This window comes from Acomys russatus, chromosome 28 (assembly GCF_903995435.1).
Source record: "Acomys russatus chromosome 28, mAcoRus1.1, whole genome shotgun sequence".
Lineage (NCBI taxonomy): Eukaryota > Metazoa > Chordata > Mammalia > Rodentia > Muridae > Acomys > Acomys russatus.
Genome location: NC_067164.1, coordinates 14,713,485 through 14,733,566, shown reverse-complemented (window position 1 = coordinate 14,733,566; position 20,082 = coordinate 14,713,485). Strand labels below are relative to the sequence as shown.

The 20,082-nt window shown below is 42.8% G+C and overlaps 1 protein-coding gene across 1 annotated transcript; it reads right to left on the bottom strand.

Annotated features, from left to right (window-relative positions):
- Positions 1-1,992: 1,992 nt before the first annotated feature.
- Positions 1,993-19,553, bottom strand: Dck (deoxycytidine kinase). Its single transcript, XM_051170466.1, has 7 exons — positions 19,458-19,553; positions 13,624-13,739; positions 9,304-9,497; positions 8,237-8,384; positions 5,583-5,698; positions 3,662-3,752; positions 1,993-2,065 (listed from the first exon to the last, which is right to left on the bottom strand). Exons 1-7 carry the CDS (start codon positions 19,546-19,548, stop codon positions 2,039-2,041), a joined length of 783 nt encoding a protein of 260 aa, XP_051026423.1. The 5' UTR covers positions 19,549-19,553; the 3' UTR covers positions 1,993-2,038.
- Between the last annotated feature and the right edge of the window lie 529 nt (positions 19,554-20,082).

Genomic DNA, 20,082 nt, shown 5'->3' with positions numbered 1-20,082 from the left:
TGCAAATTTATTTATTTCAAACAAAAATAGAAAGAAGTCAGATCTATCACAAGACAGGTTATGGTTTTTACAGACTGGAAATTGAGTCCCCCTTCAAAGGTCAGTGGTACTTGTGTCTTTGAATAAGAAACCAAAAATATAAAGTAGCATTTTAGAAAGGAAAATTAGTTTCAAAATAAATGCATTCAAGAAATTATACATTTTTCCTAATGTGAAAGGTTAATTACTTGGTAAAAACAATGTACATCTTAACAAACTACAGTGGGAATAAAACAACAACAAAAAAAATACTTTAATTATATATAAGTATACAATGAATCCAAGCAGATTACAGCTACATGGATGTAGTTTAGACAGGTACATTATTAACAGGAGCTTTAAGCCTCTCTGTATTTGTTAATTCTAGTTCCTCGTTCAACAAAAATTGTAACATTTCCATGATACACTATAATATAAAGCAAAGTTGTTTTATCAATAATTTCTGTAAGTGGGAAAACTTTAAAGAGAATCCTACAAACCAAACATATGAAGCAAAGTATGATCACAGCACATCCACAGCAGAAACCTGTGACCCCCAATAGTAAGTTAGCAGCTGCCTAATTACTCCAAGTAGAAAGAAGGCCCAAGTGTACAGCAGGTGGTGACAAGTAGACTGAACAGACTTAAAAGCTAAGATGTCCCCTTGGCTTGACTTATCTCAATATCTTTAATGTGAGTGTTGGGAGTAGGGAGGGAGGCAGATGTGGGTGTATCTCTGTGTAGGTTCAAGGTCAGACCAGCCTGGTCTACACAGTGAGATCCAGGACAGCCAGGGCTAGAGAGACCCGGTACACTGGAACTGTTGACTGCTGGAGGAAGACCGCAAAAGATAAAGGAGCCAACGCTTTCCTCAAAGGTGCCTAGTCCAATGTACTGAGAGGCATGGTTGGTGCTTTTGTATTGACATCATATGATGAGATAAAAGCATTATGTCTAATGTAATTAAAAACTCAAGCTCACTGGTTCGCACAAGTTCACACAGGGGGGAAAAAAGGAAAAGGTAAAAGAAAAAGAAAACCATAATTTAAACAAGCACTTTAACTGTATGAGAAAAGCAGTAGCTATCTAAATGAAGCGTTGTACTTAGCTTTGTACTTATGTAATGAACTTCTTGCCTACCTCTTAAATACAGAGTTCTTCTGGTCCAGAAATTCAGACAAATAAAGAGTACTCATCACGAGTGAAGACACAGAGATAAAAATTAAATGATAAACCGCCAAAGCGGGAACAGAGACTAACCTCCTCCTCTACGAATGCACCACACAGACACACAGTGCGAACATGTGCGCACACAGTGGTGTGGGAACATGGTCTCATCTCCAACCTTCAGTAGAGTGAAGGGAGAGAGAGACACTTGATATAAAAACAAAACTTCAGGGGCTGGGGCCAGTTACTGCAGAGAACTTTCTTAGCATGACAGACCCTGGCTTCGATCTCCAGCACCAGCAAAGGGAACAGAAAGAAAAATAAAACAGGTCAGCATCACTGTTCTAGGGACTCCCTCCCCCAGTGCCGCTGCTCCGCCTGTAACAGGCATGCTCACTCACATAAGACACGTGTGGTTTGCGTGCAACATCAAAGTGTCTACTTAACTGGTCACCATTAAAGCAAGCCGCACAATGAAAACACAACCCGCTCAGGATGACTGAGAAGGCAGACTAAGGCTGGGCTTTTGGTGACACTTTATCCACTCACTTTACTGACTTAGGAACACCTAAAGCCAGCCTTCCCCTTGTGAGAGATAAATACCTCTGATTTAAAACTGAGGAAGGAAGGGGGCGGAGTGTGTAGGGGAGTAAAGGAGGGAAACAAAGTTTTACATAGGCTTCTGAATATTAAATAATATATACATTATATATATGTATAAGAAAAGGGTCTTTTCCTTAAAACAAAAAACAGTTTAAAACCTTGAATTGTAAAGACTTTTTATGAATATCAAGCTAAGATACACGAAAATGAAGTTTCTGGAAACTTTTGGTGCCAGCTGTCTCCTGTGCAATCACAAAGTACTCAAAAACTCTTTGACCTGAAGAAAAAAAAAAAAAATTAATACAGTTCAATTACCTTGGTATCTCCTATTCATCTTCATTTAAGAGTACAGAAGAGCTGGACAGCCAATTATATTAATGCTATCTCAATGCCGCAGTATTTACTTTCAAAACAAATACTAGGTATTTCAGTAGTAGGATGAATAGCCTAAAATGATTAATTTACACTTAAGGTTGATACAGTTTAAAGAAAGATTGATACAATCCTAAAAGACCTGTAACACTGGTTTTATGGTCTCTGTTTATTTACACACGTACATTTAAATAACATAGACCAATGATATGTATAGCTTTAATACACTGATAATTATGAGATATTAAACACCTTTACAATTCAGACACATATGTCTCTAGTATTAAGGCATAAATTTCTTGTTATTTTATATTTTTATGTGAGAATATTCTGTCTGCATGCGTATGACCACATGCACGCCTGGTGCCAGAAGAAGCCAAAAGAGGCTATCAGAGTCCCTAAAGTTGGAGTTAGGGACAGTTTTAAGTCACCGGTGCTGGGAATCCGGCTCCTCTGAGGAGAAGCTAGCTAGTGCTCTTAAGTGCTGAGCCATCTCCTAGCCCCAAGGTGTTAAGTGTCTGGACAAAGCTATGTAAAGTCTGAATAAACCTAGCCAACAGATGAAGACAACGCAAGACTCTCATTCTCCACTCTAGACTACAAAATTCTCCTTAGAAGATGAAGGTTGGTGACTTTTAAAACTACTCTCCCAAATTCCAGGATTATTAATTTTGAAAAGAATAATGTGAAATGAGTCCAGGTATAAGAAAGGAAAGGGCTTATTTACAAACAAGAAATTTGGCACTGAAGAGATGACTCGATGTTTAAGAGAACTTGCTGCATTTGCACAGGACCCAGGTTTGATTCCCAGCTCCCACAATGACAGCTCACAACCACCTGTAACTCCAGTTCCAGAGGATCTTATAGGCATAAGGTTGTTGTGTAGCTTAAATTCTGATTTCTGTTACAATGCTGTGTAAACACTGTTCCCCAATTGTTCCCTGGTGTGCCAGTAAAGCAGCTTACAGCCAATCACTGAGCAAGGGAGAATAGGGCTGGACTTCCTGCCAGCCGAGGGGGGGGAGGGGAGGAGTTACAAGAGGAAGTAGGGGGATTCAGCAAGAAACAGGTGCACAGGAGATGAAGAAGATTCAGCTGGAGCAACAAAAGAACTAAAAAAGCAAGTAATTTGGGGATCGTGACAATGATGGAGTCAGGATAGCATAGAGGGTTAAGAACAGACTTAAATTGCTCAAGATTGTGTTGTGAAGTTTAATTTTAAACAAATATAAAAGAAGTCTCAATTATTTGTGTGATAACTGGGTTAGGAAATAAGGTCAGAGAAACAAACCTAGAATGCGTATATGTCTGTGTGTGTGTGTGTGTCTGTGTGTGTGTGTGTGCGCGCGTGCGTGCGCAGAATGCCTAGAAGCACTCCACTCCCAAGCCATACCCCCAGTCCTCTCCATGTAATATATAGAAACTTTCCTGCAAGGTGTTTTCTATTAATAGAATTGTCTTAGACAAGACAAAACAAGCGCTAGTGTTTTTCTAAACCAACCTTTTCAACCAGACTTTCATGTTTGTCTTTAAAGTCTTCGTTAACATCCAGTATGAGGATCGGCACCTCCTGGAGGTAATCAAAGTCGGTTCTGTTTACAAAGAAAGATGAACAAAATCAGAAAAGCACCAAATCAAAGAAAAATATTAAAAACTCCTATCATTTAAAACTCAAAATATTGTCAATCGTTTTATCCTAGCTTTTTTTTTGGTAGTGATGCTATTCCAGGACGTTTGATCCATTTCAAACCCCAAGACTGTGAAACTGTAAAAACCTGTTTCTGGCTTGGTGTGATTCAGCCATAACACACACCTTTAATCCAAGAGCTTTCTGTTTATTGTAAACAAGTGGCTATGGTGTGGCTCAGCCCTAGCACACACCTTTAATCCAAGAGCTTTCTATACACTGGATCTAAGAAAGATAACCCTAGGCCAAGAGGCAGAGCAAGAAACCAGCTGGCAGGGATTAAGCAGAAAGGAGAGCTTTTTGGCTTTTTCCTCTGGGCTGTCAGCTGAGCTAGGAGGCTTTGGCCTTGGGATGTGGCTTTCAGCCTTTGACCTTTTGGGTTTTAGGGCTTTTAGCTTTGAGCTGAGTAGAAAGGTCAGCGGGGTGCTTTCGCTGCCTCTCTGAGCTAGCAGGTGTTCACTCCAGCATCTGGCTCCTGAGTCTTCATTGGTAAAATTGAACAATTTGGGATTTAGTTTTTTTTTTTTTTTTTTAAACAGCATGACACAGCTGGGAGTCTCCTGTTTACATGTGAATTTACAATAATCTCAGTTACAGGATATGTAACACTAGGCATTATGATCTGCCGTTCCTCAAAAGCAAACGTCACGAGGAAGAGGTTTTATGTTTTATAAAGATGAAGAAGCTGCTGGTATAGCCTAGCTGCGGAGCACTTGCCTAGTGCGTGACCAAGGCAGTGAGGCTCCATTCCCAACCCTGCCAAAATATATACAGAAAACTAAACCCAGCGGAGCCATTTAGAGCCCCAGGGACTACACAGTTATATACTGTCCAAGAGCTAGCTCAATGTTCCTGCCATTCACTAGGCTACTGTCTCCCAGGCATGACTGAAGACATGGGTTTAAAGCACACCCCAGTATCTTCCCTTAGCCACGTCAGATGCATTCCAAGACCTCCAGTAAGCCTAAAACCACGGGTGCCATGCACTCTATGTATACTATGGTTTTTCTCTTACACAACAAACTCAATGCTTCTACTTTAAAACTGCCCTTTCCTTTCCTTATGTTAAGAAGGCTCCCTTTTCCACTTAAAGCACATCATAGCATCTCTTTGGATGCCCAGTTGCCAGCCTCAGTCACTACTCTAGCACTTCCATTACTCAGGCAAGGGACGCTGGATTACAAGCACTGACATACTGTGACGGTTACTCCCAAAACAGGACAGCTGCTAATGGCTACGGAGGATGTCCTGTACATGCCTAAACAAGCTGGACAAAAGGAGCACTCATATCCTGCGCATCTCTGGGTGGAACGGGACAGAGCTGGACAGCACAGGATTAACACTACTCAGAACAGAAGGCGATACTGTCTCGGGTCTCAAGCCCCTGGGCTCGGGCCTCCCAGGCAGCAGGACCACAGACAGGTATGATCAGGCCTGGCAAACAATTTCAAATTTATGAATTCTTTCTGAAACGTCACATAAATTAAAACTATATAACACCAGACTATTCCACCTTAAAATTATTTCTAAGTGGGTCTTAATAACATAGACAGACTTACATTATTATTTAAAGTAAATATCCCTTTAGAAGATACTATTACAAAACCTTCAAACAAGTGTCTCGGAAATATGAAGGAATAAATACATGAATAAAAATAAACATGCTACTACTCAGATCAAGACTAAAAGTTGATAGAGGGAATCATGAGCAGCAAGCAGCGTGAAGAAGTCTTACTTCAGAGTTCGATGGAGGAGCCAGCTCTCGTGTTTATAGTGAAGTTTCTCTAAATACTCAAGAGGAATGCCTTGTTCTTCGTTTCTTCCTCGCAAATATATCCTATTTAAGCATTTCTAAACACAATAAGAAAAAGTCAAGTAACTATTTGTGTCTACTGCTATTAAATTTTTATCTTCTGATGTCTTTTTGTGTGTGTGTATTTTTGTTTTTGTTTGTTTTCCAAGACAGGGTTTCTCTGTATAGCCTTGGCTGTCCTGGCCTCACTTTGTTAACTTAACATAAAGACATCAGAAGAAGCCAGGGGGAGGTGGTGCACACCTTTAATGCCAGCACTCAGGGAGGCAGAAGCAAGGGGATCTATGTGAGTTCAAGGTCAGCCTGGTCTCAAAGCTGAATCCAGGACAGCCAAGGCTACACAGAGAAACCCTGCCACACCCCCCCCCAAACAAAACAAAACAAAACAAAACCAGAACAACAACAACAAAAAAAATGAAGTCGCTAATTTTTCCATTTAAGTGCTCATTTCAGCCACATGGTAGTTCTAAAATAAGCAGAACTTTGAAAAATAAAAAAGTACCCACAAATGAAACACTCTGATTTCAGTACGATAAAAGGAGATGTTTGGGGAGTTATTAGTTCATTAAATATTTATTTATTTATTTATTTATTTATTTTAGAAAATAACTTAAAATGTGTCAATCTATCTATCCAAGTTGGTTGTTCAGCAAACATGTTTGTGTCTGTGTTCTGTCTGTGCTCCGCTCTGTAAGACTGGTTCGCCACTGCGTCCATCACAGCTCTGAACCACTATGGCCTAAAGGAACACAGGGCGCTTTACACCTGTTCTCAGTTTGCACAACTGAGCAAGGTCACCACCAGTCACTGTAGCTTTTCAGCGCTTGAAGCATGTGCTAATATGGTCACCAAGGAACAGAATTTTCAAACTTTACATATAACTTTAATAATCAGAACCTTAAATAGCCACATTAGACCACGTGACTCTAAATCATTTTCTCTACCAGAATACATAGAAATGAAATTTCATACAATTTGCGAGAGCTTGTAGACACTCAAATGTAAGATCCACCACACTGCTCTGTAGTGAAACACCTGTCTAGTCTACAATGTACAAGGTCCTAGGTTCAATCCCCAGCACTGCAGAAAGGAGGAAAAAAAGGGACCTCCAACAAATAATATTCATGAGATATGATAGCACATAAACTGTGCCACAGTCTGCTATGAATCCTTTTTTAATAATCTTTTAATTAAAATATGTAAGTCAGGTGTGGTGGCACACACCCTCTAATCCCAGTAGCCAGGAGACAAAGGCAGGCAGACCTCTGAGTTAGAGGCCAACCCATTCCACATAGTGAGTTCCAGGACTGCCAGGACAACATAGAGAGAGCTTGTCTCCAAAAAACAAAACAACACAAATCAGATATCATAAATGATAGCCTGGGAATACAGCTCAATCATTGATGCATTTACCACAGAATGCGGGAGGACCTAACGTTACAGCCCAGCGCACACATGCAATCTGGGAGCCGGTAGGAGGTAGGTGCATCCTCCAAGCTGGCCACCATTCTAGCCAACCAGTGGGCTTCTGCTTCAGAGACCTTCTCTCAAAAATTAAGGTGCTGAGGCAGAGACAAGCCGTCATCTCCAGGGACAAGCCTTGTGATAGGGTATCTAATCCCAAGCAGCCAGCCCTAAACACATTCATAGGAATAACACTGAAGGGGCTCAAAAGTCTGCACTTACTAATTTATATGTACACATATATGTAACAATAATAATTAAAGATTAAGAAGCATGATTCTGAAAGTGAGGACATGATAAAAATTAGGAGGGAGGAAAGAATGTAAAAAAAAAAGAGCAGTTATATATCTGATTTGACCTTTCTGGGATTCATTGCGTCATATATATAATAAATAAAAGAAATTTTACTTAATACAAGGTCTATTTCCAGAGGAAGTCCCTTAACTGAAAATGACAGTATCTCTATGTCTCTTTGCAAGTATGCCACTATTTGTACTAAGTCACACGTAACCATAAAATGTTTCTTAAAGTGAACCTCAACAGTTGCGCTATTCATAAAGCAATCCTTTATGTTTATTATGTTTCCACTGTGTCCCCAGACCTTCTGGCACTAGGACTCCAACAACAGCTAAAGTCCCTATCCAAAGCCCCACTTCATTCGGCCCGTTTTAGAAGGGGCTTCGGCAAGTTTCTTATTCTAGCTCTGATGAGATATGAGAATCTGAGTAAGTTAGGAATTAAGACAAAAAAATAAAATAGGACTGGTGAAGAACAGAGAAAAACCAAACTTGCCACATCTGGATTCTAGTTTGCTGAAAAAATCTGTACTGCTAGGAGCTTCCAGGGCAAGAGATAGACAGTTAGCTTTACTTATTTGTTTTTAATTTTATGCCTATGAGGTTTGGCTGCATGAATGTCTGGTCACCCATATGTGTAGTACCAGCAGAGGCCTGAAGAGGGCATCAGATTCCCTGGACCTGGATGCCTGTGAGCGACCATGTAGAGACTGGGAATTGAATTTGGGTTTTACATTGTCATTACTACATCCCTCTTATGATTTCTGATACTACTTTAAAATCTCAATGGCACAAGCAAATGTTTATTGGTCTCACCTCTGGCTTAGCTTGAAGATAAATTATTCCATCCAATTCAAGGCTTTGGCCAAACTGGCTATTCATCCAGTCATGCCAATCTTGATATATTGTCCACTCTGTTTCATTCATGCAGTCAGATTCATACAAGTTAGATGCGAAAATATACCTGAAAGAGAATTTTCATCAGCATGTGCATCCTTTCAAACAGGAAAACAGGAAAGAGGTCATGGGCATAAAGCAGGCTCCTAAACCCTGTCACAACAAGTACCTTGAGAAGCACACAATGTCTTTCCTAGAAATGTGTTCTTTGCCAGTGGCTCTCAAAATGCTGACTAAGGGTCCCTGGAGGACCCCAATCCCCTTCCAGTCCTGAGAAGCCAGCTTACCTCACACACTATTATATTTCAGTAAGAACACATATATGCGCACATAAATACACATGCATGGATGAAAGCCCACCGTCACTAAGACAGGCATTGGTGAGCTATAATGTGTAAGGCAATGCTACTCTTCTCATTATATTTTTGTTTTAAAACGTTTTTAGCAGAAGTTATAGCTATGTTAATACAAAGTATGTTTATTACTAATGATTCTAATTTTATATTTGTATATTGATTCTCAATATAGTCTAGTAGCAGACGTACCAAATGACAAACTTCTTTAGACTACTAAACAACTAAAGGAAAGAGATCCTGAGACCAAAACCTTTCTAAGGCCCTCTTCTGAAATAGTGAGAGGTGAAAAGGCTCCTTGTTATAAGCAGGGAAATTCTAAAATACCTTTAAAAATGTTCAGTTTTTATAGCCTTTTTCTAGTTGAGAATCTAGGATATAAATGCAGGCATAATCAGAACAGATAAGGATTTTAAAGGGTTGGAAAGAAAGGATTTCTTTGGAAGTTCCAATTAGATGACCATCTCATTCTCCACCCATCCTGGCCTACTGTCACTGCTAAAGGGACTTTGAAATGCCATTTTCTATCTCAAACTTCCAGCTCAGCCTCTAATTTGATTATCAGGAAATGAGAAAAAAAGAAAAGCGTGTAGTTATAAAGGCCAAAGAGCCAAATATAAGCCATTTGCATACCTGTCACTATATACAGATCGTTCAAAAAATAACACAGGTTTCTCTGCATCTTTGAGCTTGCCGTTGAGAGCAGCAAGCTGAGCTCGGATGCGGCTGAGACAGGCATACGCCTGGAAGGTAAAAGACCACCGTTCAGGTTTCTCATACATCATTTGAAGAACGTTCCCGCCACTTTTCTGAGATGTTGTCAGCTCCTATTTTAAATTGGCAAAAGAAACAAACAAAAACCAATATAACTGCCAATAGAGTTGCTGTAACTTTTTTGTTTGTTTTGTGTTTTTTGAGATAAGGTTCTCAACATGTAGCTCTAGCTGCCCTGGACCGCACAGACATCCACTTGCTTCTGCCTCCCAAGTGCTGGGATTACAGGCCTGCACTACTATGCCCGTCTATTGTAGTTTCTTGAGAGGTTCTTACTGAGAAATGGGGAGTGGGGTGCTGGAGAGACAGCTCTGTGGTGAAGAGCACTTACACTTCTTGCAGAGGAACTTTACCCATATAGTGCAGACATACATGCAGACAATAAGTACATATTCACAAAAATAAAATGAAAATTAGCAAGTACCCTCATTAAAATTAAATACATCAAATTACTATAGAACATATAGGACACTGAAATTATGGATAATTTTATTGTCTTCTACATAATTTAGACTTGCTATCACCTTATGACCTCACTATTTTGTAAGAAGTATATATAGATTAATGTTATTATAAAAAAGAATTGTCAAAATAAAAACAGAAAACAATGCTGCTGTTTCATAGGTAAATGACACATTATTTTACATCCTTTCCCTTAGCTTCTACTTTCTAAATGGGTTCAGGGGCAAGAAGTACATTAGAGCAAAGTATGATTGACGCAGGTAAAATAGCTTGAGTCATTCCACTATGTGGACATATGTCAACACACTACGTTCTAAACCCTAAATGTTCTGTCAACTTAAGACTGTGTGTGTGATTCTCCACAGGTAAGTGGAGAGTGGGGACTGACTTTCGCACGAACTCTGGTGCCCCATACTTGACCGCATCCCCTTGATGGGGAGGCCCGATGGCACTCAGAGGAAGGATAGCGGACTACCAAGAAGAGACTTGATACCCTAGGATCATATTCAGGGGCAGGAGGTCCCCCTCAGTCACAGTCATAGCGGAGGGAAGTAGGGGGAAAGCGGGAGGGAGGGAGAAATGAGAGGTTACACGGGATGGAATAACAATTGAGAGGTAATATGAGTGAATTAATAAAAAATTATAATGCAAAAGAAAAGACTGTGTGTGTGCACTAGGGAGGCAGAGGCAGGAGGGTCGCTGTGAGTTCGAGGCCAGCCTGGTCTGCAAAGGAGTCCAGGACAGTCAAGGCTAAGACAGAGGGACCCTGTTTCGGGAAAAAAAAAAACAAAGACAACTGTGTGTGTGTGTGTGTGTGTGTGTGTGTGTGTGCACACGCGCGCACGCGCGCACGCGCATGCGCACTCTAAGGCACGTTCAAGTGCCTGTGTGGAGGTCAGAGCACAATGTCCAGAAGTTGGTTCTCTCCTGCTCCATTTTTTGAGGGGTCCTCACTTGCTCTTCCAGCAGCACTATATACTACGGGATAGATGGCTGCACCCTAGAAATGCTGGGTTCCAGGTGCATCCCATGACTGCTGACTTTCTGTAGTTTCCAGGAGGTTCAGGTTGTTAGGCCTGCATGGCAAATGCTTCTGTCTGCTGAGCTACCTTGTCAAGCAAGCCTCAGCCTTTTAAGATGTAAACCGTAGTGCCAGGCATGGTGGCACACGGCTATGATCTTAGCACGTAGGAAGTAGAAAAGAATGAGACGCTCAAGACCAGCCTCGGCTATATTAAATGTTGTCTCAAAAAAACCAAAGACAAAAACAAACAACAAAACGATAAAAATGATCATTGGGAACAATGATTCCCTAAAAGAATGCAAACGGAGGAAAAAGGCGATCAGGGGAACAAAAGGAGAAATCCTGCTCACAGTGTGCATGTGTGTGTGTGTGTGTGTGGATGTGTGTATATAATTGTTTTACACTCATGGAAAGTGTACACTATTAATTTTAAGTAAGTCCTCTAAAAAAAGATTAACAGCAATCATCTGCTGGTCTGTTTTTTTTGTTTGCTTATTTCTTTGTTTTTGATACAGTGTTTCTCTATGTAGTCTTGGCTGTGCTGGAACTCTCCTTGTAGACCAGGCTGGCCTAGAACTCACAGAGATCCACCTGCCTCTGCTTCCGCCATCTGCTGATTTTCAAAATCATTTTTGCCTGAATTTAGGGAACTAGGAAGATAGCCGTGTCATCTTTGCACTGTACCATGTCTTATTTTGACAAGACTGGTGGTAGACTATTGGTAGCACAGTGACATTTCAGCCACTAGATGGCAGGTTAAAAAAAAAAAAAAAAAAAACAGGTAGAACAAAATAAGCTAAGCAGCAGTTCCTGAGGGAAGGTGGAAAGGCGCTAACAGCCACGTTCTTCCAGCTCTGTTGCCTCCGAGAAGAGTGCAATCTAAAGGACTGGCTAGTTAGATGTGCAGACAGTCCACGTTTCACTGCTGACCGTACTCTAAGAAGGCTGAGTTTCAGACACCAGGTAATTCACATTATAACTACAAAGAGCAGATCAAGAAATGGGTGGGAGAAGAGCTCTGAGAAGAATAAAACCTGTTTCATTCTGTGTTATTTTCTGTGGTGTTAGGCCTTGTGCATGCTTGGCAAGTGACTTACTATGGGGCTACATACCAGCCCTTTAAAAAAAAAAAAAAATTTTTTTTTGGAGTTTAGTAAAGTCTGGTGATAGGGAGGGAAAACAATGTCCAAAAACACAGAGAAGCCCATCTCCTACTTAATGTTTCATATTATCCACAAAATTCTGTTTCTCACATTTTCGGATCCCTACTTAAAGTACAGAATGCCATAGCCTTCAACTCATACATGAAAATTTAAGAAAATGGGTTCCACGTGGGGAGGAAGTCCCTTTAAAATTTAGTGCTTGAAATCCAAAGAGTTGAGATATACTTAGTTGTGCCCCTGCCCTAAAGTTAACTATACTTTGCAAATAAAAGTATGAGAAGTTTTTTTAGTTATTAAAACCTTATACCCAAAAGAACAAAAAGTCACATATCCCTGTGTGGGCTTGTCTTATGTAAATTTGAAACACACTCTAGTCATATGAGGAGGGACCCTCAATTTAGCGAATGCCTCCATTAAATCTGGCCGTAGGCAAGGCAGTAGGGCATTTTCTTAACTAGCAATTAATGGAGGTGGGTGGGGCCACCTCATTGTGGGCGGAGCCATCCGAGGGCTGGTGGTTCAGGAGTCTATAAGCAGGCTGAGCGAGCCATGGGGAACCTGCCAGTAAGCAGCACCCCTCCATGGCTCTGCATTGGCTCCTGCCTCCAGGTCCCTGGCCTGCTTGGGTTCCCGTCCTGACTTCCTCAGATGATGAACTGAGAATGTGGAAGGGTAAGCAAAGTAAGTCTTTTCCTCCCAAAGCTGTTGCTGCTGCTCAAGGTGTCTCGTGGCAGCAATGGCGACCCTGGCTAAGACAGTCCACAAAGGCGGTACAGTTTCTTGCTACTTTTTCCTTCTACATATGATTTACATTTTAAACACCCTGTAATTCCCAGAAATCCTCACTAACTTGTTTCAGACTGGACAACCTTCTAGGCCTTTCCATCTTCTCTAGAAGTGACAACTTAGAAGTCCTTATCACACACGGCCATAACTTGCACTGTGAGGAAGTGTTATTTCCCATTTTCTCATTTGCAATGCAATTTGGAAACACGTCCAAAATGAAACGGTGTGCAGAGCGATGGTTTAGTCCAAAGAAACGGGAGATAAGTGCTTATCTAGGTGCCAAAGGGCTAAAATGATTAATGAAATTCAATTACTGGAGGCTCGGGTTTTCTTACTCATTTTCATTTAAAATATAGACAATCGCTCAAATTTTTAAATTTCTAATTAGATTTTTTAACTTAGATATGATAGCACATCAATCTTCAACGCAGAGCTTGGTGAATTTTTATGCACAGAACTAGACTTCAAAGTTTTATTGGAAAAGTTGGGGTGGGGGGTGTTCAAGAGACACAATACACTGCTTTAAACCTGTAGAATTATTATTATTTTTTTTTTAGTGTATGGCTATTTTTCCTGAATGTATGTATGTCTGTGCACATACATATCCTGTGTGGCCACGGAGACCACAAGAGGGCACCAGAACTCCTAGAACTGGAGTTGCAGACAGTTATGGGCTAGCACACGGCTCCTGTAGAACAGCCATCTCCAGGGCCTAAGGACACTTAGATTTATTGTCTTACACACCTCAAATTCATCTTGAGTATTCTGAACATTGCACCATCTGGCGACAGGCTCAGGAACCACTTCCCAATCCTCAGAAACTTGTTTCAGGATATTCACAAACGTTGACTTCCCAGCAGCTGTTGTAAAACACAAAGACAAAAATTAAGAAAATGTGTTTAAAAAAAAAAAAAAGGAAAACACAAGCAGTGGTCATCAAGATCAATAGTAAACAGCGGGCAGTGGTGGTGCACACCTTGAATCTCGGCACTTGGGAGGCAGGCAGGTGGATCCCTGTGAGTTCGAGGGTAGCCTGGTCTACAGAACCACTTCACTCATCACCAGCCTGTGTGCCCTGGGCTGGTCATGTAACACAATTATGAGGCACCCAGTATTGACACCCCTCATACATAACCTGTCTGCCATCACAGTCAGGCAGCAAGGTGACACCCTGTGGGTATGTGATCACAGGCTGGCATGTCACAACACTGTCATTACAAAGCTTACACTTGAAAACTGTATAATATCACACACACACACACACACACACACACACACACACACAAGCACCCTGCAAACATATCTCTTAATGTTTTAAGTAATTAATGTGTTGGGCTGTATTCTAAGATAGTGAGGGCTGTTACACAAAGAAAACCTGTCTCAAAAAAACAAAACAAAATAAAAGATTAATAATGAACAATACACACACAGAAACACAAAGACCTTTTTCTTCATCTTTTATATAAATTTCAACTTATAAAGATGGTCCAATTATGCTGAGCAAATTTGTTTTTATTTATTTTTCATTTTCCAAAGACAAGACAGAAGAATTAAAAACCTGGCCAAGTTTTTTAAAAGATGTTTGTTTAAAAAACAAAAACAAAGCTGGGCATGGTGGTGCACGCCTGTAATCCTAGCACTCGGGAGGCAGAGGCAGGCGGATCAAGGCCAGCCTGGTCTACAAAGCTAGTCCAGAACAGCCAAGGCTACACAGAGAAACCCTGTCTTGGAAAAACCAAAAGCCTGTTGGAGGTTGGTCTGATGTATTTTGATGCTAATTACTGCTTGCATTCTCTGTGCCCCACCAGTACCTAATCTGTCGGATCAAAAAAAAAAAAAAAAAAAAAAAAGGCCATCACACCTGGGCGGGGCAAATGGGATAGGTGTGGCTAAGGTTCCAGGGCTGGAGGAGAGATTGAGAATCCTGGGAGGGACAGAAGAGGATAAAAGGAAGTAGGGTAGGTGGAGGAGAAGCACATGGCTGGTGAGGATGGAGATTTGGCCCAGATGAAGAACATTAGCAAGTGTTTGGGATTATGGATGGGAGGCAGCTCAATAGATTTTATTAGAAGTAGATGGCATGGGATTGGGGCAGGTACGGGATTCCTGCCCCAATATGGGAGGCACTTTAGGGGACTAATATCTGCTGTGCCCGAGGTTAACTACGGCTATTTCATAATATAACAGGTGTCTGTGTCTTGATTGATTGTTAGGGGGTTAGAAAATACTATTGTAATATTATTAGGCCATATTGGTAAAATAACTGCAACAAAAACCACCTAATTTTTTTTTTAAATGAAGGGGAAAGGAGGCTAGAGACCCCAATTGAACAAGAACAAGAAAGGACCAATCGTGCACGCCTTTGATACCAGGACTTGGGAAGCAGAGGTAGGCAAATTTCTTAAGTTTGAGGCCAGCCTGGTGTACAGAGTGAGTCCCAGGGCAGCCAGGACTACACAGAGAAACCCTGTCTCAAAAAAAAAAAAAAAAAACAAAAAGGAACCAGTAATAAATAAACCAATTTAGAAATAACTATAAGGGGCTGGAGTGATGGCTCAGAGGTTAAGGGCACAGTCTGCTCTTCCAGAGGTCCTGAGTTCAATTCCAGGCAACCACATGGTGGCTCACAACCATCTATAATGTGATCTGATGCCCTCTTCTGGCCTGCAGGTGTACATGCAGGCAGAGCACTGTAAATAAATCTTTAAAAAGAAAAAAAAAAAGAAATAACTATAAAATCAGCCGGGCTGTGGTGGCACACGCCTTTAATCTCAGCACTTGGGAGGCAGAGGCAGGTGGATCTCCATTGAGTTCGAGGCCAGCCTGGACTACAGAGCCAGGTCCAGGACAGCCAGAGCTGTTACACAGAGAAACCCTGTCTCGAAAAAAACAAAAAACAAAACAAAAATAAATAAATAAAATAACTATAAAATCAATGTGAAGGTTCACCTAATGCTTAAGAGCTGTTGACTATTGATATCTGGCCACAATAAACCCTATAGCTAAAAGTTTTTTTTTTCCCGAAAGAGGGTTTTTCTGTGTAGCCTTAGCTGTCCTGGACTCACTTTGTAGACCAGGCTGGCCTCAAACTCACAGCAATCCTCCTGCCTCTGCCTCCCGAATGCTGGGATTAAACGACTAGAAACTATTTTAAGTCTTGCAAAGCATTCCCTAAGAGTAACAGCTGTAGAAATCTGCCTCACATTTATGGCTCTGTGCTCTCTACCAAACCCTTAAAAACACACACACACACACTCACACACACACACTCACACACACACCTACCTATATAGCTTCAATATATTTGCCAAGTGTCCTCTTCCTTATAAAATGGACTTAAGATACCTTTGACTTGCAGAACTGTACAAGGCAAGAGGGGATCCGGAAAGACCTTAAAGTCTCATGCACAGAGCACAGGAAAGGGAGGAATCAATAAGCTGACAGACAGTGAAGAGCAAACCACGGAAGTATATTAAAGCCAAAAGAAGAAACAGATGTAATGATGAGCTGGGTGCCTACTGAGTTTGTCAGAACACTTGTGAGCAAAATTTTGTGTGGAAAGGCTTCAATTTACAGTGAGTAACTAAACGCATTTATAAGATTCAAATGTCAGTCGCTCATTGCACTAGGCAGAAAGAGAGAACGTGGAATTCAGGGTCCACAGGAGACACTAAAGGATCTCAGACTAGTCAAGAGGCTGAAAGCGCTTAAGGCTGGCACAGGAAGCTGCGTATAAAGTATAACATAGTCATGCTTTAAGTTTGTAAATGCTAGCCGGGCGGGAGGCAGAGGCAGGCGGATCGCTGTGAGTTTGAGGCCAGCCTGGTCTACAAAGTGAGTCCAGGATGGCCAAGATAGAGAAACCCTGTCTGGGGGAAAAAAACAACACTATAAAATTGTAAATGCTCAATTTTGCTTCAAGCTGAGTAATCATAGTCAGCTGTGGTTCCCCAAGTAGTCACTACCCAGTTCCTCAGCTTTTGGGGGTCAGCATCAGAGCTGAGAAGAGCTAATGAACTAATATTCTAGAAAGGTGAAAGGCCATGAGAAGCAGGGACACCTACTAATGGCTCTACAAGTCACGGGGAGAGACGTGGCTGCACAAGGCTTTGATCCCGAGCACTGTAAAGCAGGTAGAATTCTGTGACTCTGAAGCCAGCCTGATCAACATGGTGAGTTCCAGGCCAGTCAGTACTGCCCAGTCAAACAAAACACAACCAGAAAGTCTTGGTCAGATCTTTCTTGTTAAGCAAGCATCAGCATACCAAAAGTCACACTGAGCACACTGAACCGGAGCCCAAGAAGCCTCCACAGATCTCATCTGCGGGAACAGCTCCCACAGAACCCGAGGAAACAACATCATCTAACTACGCACGCGCAACTAAAAATGACCAGGCAAGACTTCAAATTTCAGGAAGAACACTAAGAATGACAAACCAGTCTTCACAGACTGTGAAATTCTTACAACAGGCTTGGTCCTGACAAATAAGCTGAAGGTGATGTAAACAACCGTATGAGAGCCATGGACAGCTAATGAGGCCCTCCTCCTAGGAAAGCTAACAGATGGCAAAGAACACACTTGATCTAAATGGCAATTGCTCCCACAGAGCTAAACATCTAAGTGCCATCAAATCTTCAGGGTTTTTGTTTGCTTGTTTTGATTTTGGGGCGGGGGGCAGGGTGGGGGTTCAGTCAGAGACCTGGATGCTTAAGGGAACTCTCAATACTTGGAAATGCTAGTAGCCACTTTTTTCCTAAGTGTGTAAATGCAGCTATTAACGTGCAGCTCTTCTCAGCTCAACAGCGGGGGTTAGGCATAAATAGCCCAGTTGCATCTGTATGGAGAAAGAAAGCAGTGAACGGGAGATGGAGTGGCTCAGTCTTCAGCGCTGCGAAGGCTACAGGGCTGCGAAGGCTACAGGACACAGGGAGGGAAGGAGACTTCCAGGTGTGTGTTGCCTACCTGGGTTTGGGGACAGGGACATTATAGTTCTGATTCTCGGGGTTGTCCATTGGAATTTACCTCAAAGATGACTTTACTGAGAACTTTCTCCCATCATTACCTATGGGCATCTTTTTTGGTTTCCCGGGAGACAGGGTTTCTCTGGGCAGCCCTGGCTGCTGGGCTGGAACTCTCTCCTTGTAGACACCAGGCTGGCCTCAAACTCACAGGCCTGCCTCTGCCTCCAAGTGCAGGGATTAAAGAACTGCACTAGCAGGGACGCTCTGGGCACATTTGGTCATCTTTATCCACTAGGAGACTTACGAAGATCTTCACTCATAAACCACTCATAAACATGACATCTCAAAGAATTTAAGAAATGAGGATCTAGTGCCGGGCGTGGTGGTGCACACCTTTAATCCCAGCACTCGGGAGGCAGAGGCAGGCGGATCGCTGTGAATTCAAGGCCAGCCTGGTCTACATGAGTCCAGGACAGCCAAGGCTACACGAAGAAACCCTGTCTCAAAAAAACAAAACAAAACAAAACCAAACGAACAACAACAAACAACAAAAAAGAGCCCTGTTTTAAGTGTGGAGCAAGTAAAACATGCCTTGAGTGCTTACACCTGCTTCTTAAAGAGACAGTGCTTTGAATGTGGTAAAAATGAAAACATCTGCTGCATACACGGATAGTCAGTACTCAATCTGCAGCCCAAAACATAACGGCTGTATCAAAACAGGAAACAGCAGTTGATTTTTTTGTGGTAGGAAATGTAAAACTATGGGAAGTTCATGTTCACCTTGCACAGGGTAGTTGACCCCCCAATTACGGCTAAGAACAGAAACTCTAATGGTCTTTGAGCCGTAACCCACCCAGTGTTTACCTGTAGGGGGAAAGGGATTTTTAAAAATGCCACTGTCAGAATCATTAAAAACGTCTTTCTTGAGCCGGGCATGGTGGTGCACACCTTTAATCCCAACACAAAAAACAAAACAAAACTTTCCTAGGCCAGGAGTGGTGGCACACGCCTTTAATCCCAGCACTCGGGAGGCAGAGGCAGGCGATTGCTATGAGTTCAAGACGAGCCTGGTCTACAAAGTGAGTTCAGGACAGCCAGACTACATAGAAAGCCAGTCTCAAAAAACCAAATAAATAGATCAAAATCAAAAGCGTTACAGAAAATTAACAGCATGAATGAATCTTAAAAGCACTCTGGTAAACCAAACAAGACACAGAAGACCAGACACTCTGGTTCTGGAGAAACCAAACTTGCAGCAGCGATTAAAAAGAAACATGTTAGGGCTTGTAAGGGGATGGAGAAGGGAGAAAGAGCCGAATACAAAGAAGCGCAATGGAACTGGATGGGAGATGACGAAAATGTTCTCAATTTTGCGGTAAAACCGCAAGTCGGTGAAACCCACGGGAAGAGCACACCTAAAAGGGGTTTCGCTTACCTGAATTATATCTCAAGAAAGGCAGCACCCGCTCCCACCACCACCAACCCTGGCGTTTGGAAGCCCTGAGCGCGCCTCACAAAGCCCGGGGCTGGCGCCGGGCCGGACGAGCCACCGCGCCGGCGCGTGCAGGGCAGCGGGGAGGAAACGCCGCGGTGCGGGCACCGGAGCGCAGCCTTACCGATGTTCCCCTCGATGGAGATCTTCTTGATGCGGGTCCCCTCGGAGCTGGTCGAGGGAGAAGGGCAGAGTCTCTTAGGCGGGGTGGCCATGGCTGGCTGGCTGGCTGGCGGCGGCTCGGGCGCGGAACCTGCAGGAGCGCGGCGGCGGTGGGTGCGGATGGCTCCGGGTTGCAGCGTCAGTCTCGCGCCGGCGGGACCCGCACTTTGACTTTGGCGCGCGGAGGCGGAGAGACTGGGCGGGCCTGTGGGGCGGCCACGCCCTGACGGCCGGGACTCCCACCCTCCAAGCCTCTCCCCCGCCTGCGGGATTTGCCCGGTGTGTGGTTCCTCCTAGCGAGCGAGGATCCCGGGGCCACGGAGGGCAGGGGGCGGGGCTTGTGAAGCGAACCTGGGGAGGGCGGGGTTACGGGGGGCAGGCCTTGAGCGATGAGCTCATTTGAGGGCAGGGGGCGGGGCTTGCGCGAAACGGGGCGCCGGCCCAGCAGGATGAGCCCTTGGGACCCTGTCAGGCTTGGTAGTAAATTCAAACGTGAGAGCCTCAGCTGGTGTCTCCGGCTGGAAACATATAGCTGTCCCTCAGTATTTCAAGCTTGCTTTCGTTACCAGTGTGAATCCTACCATACT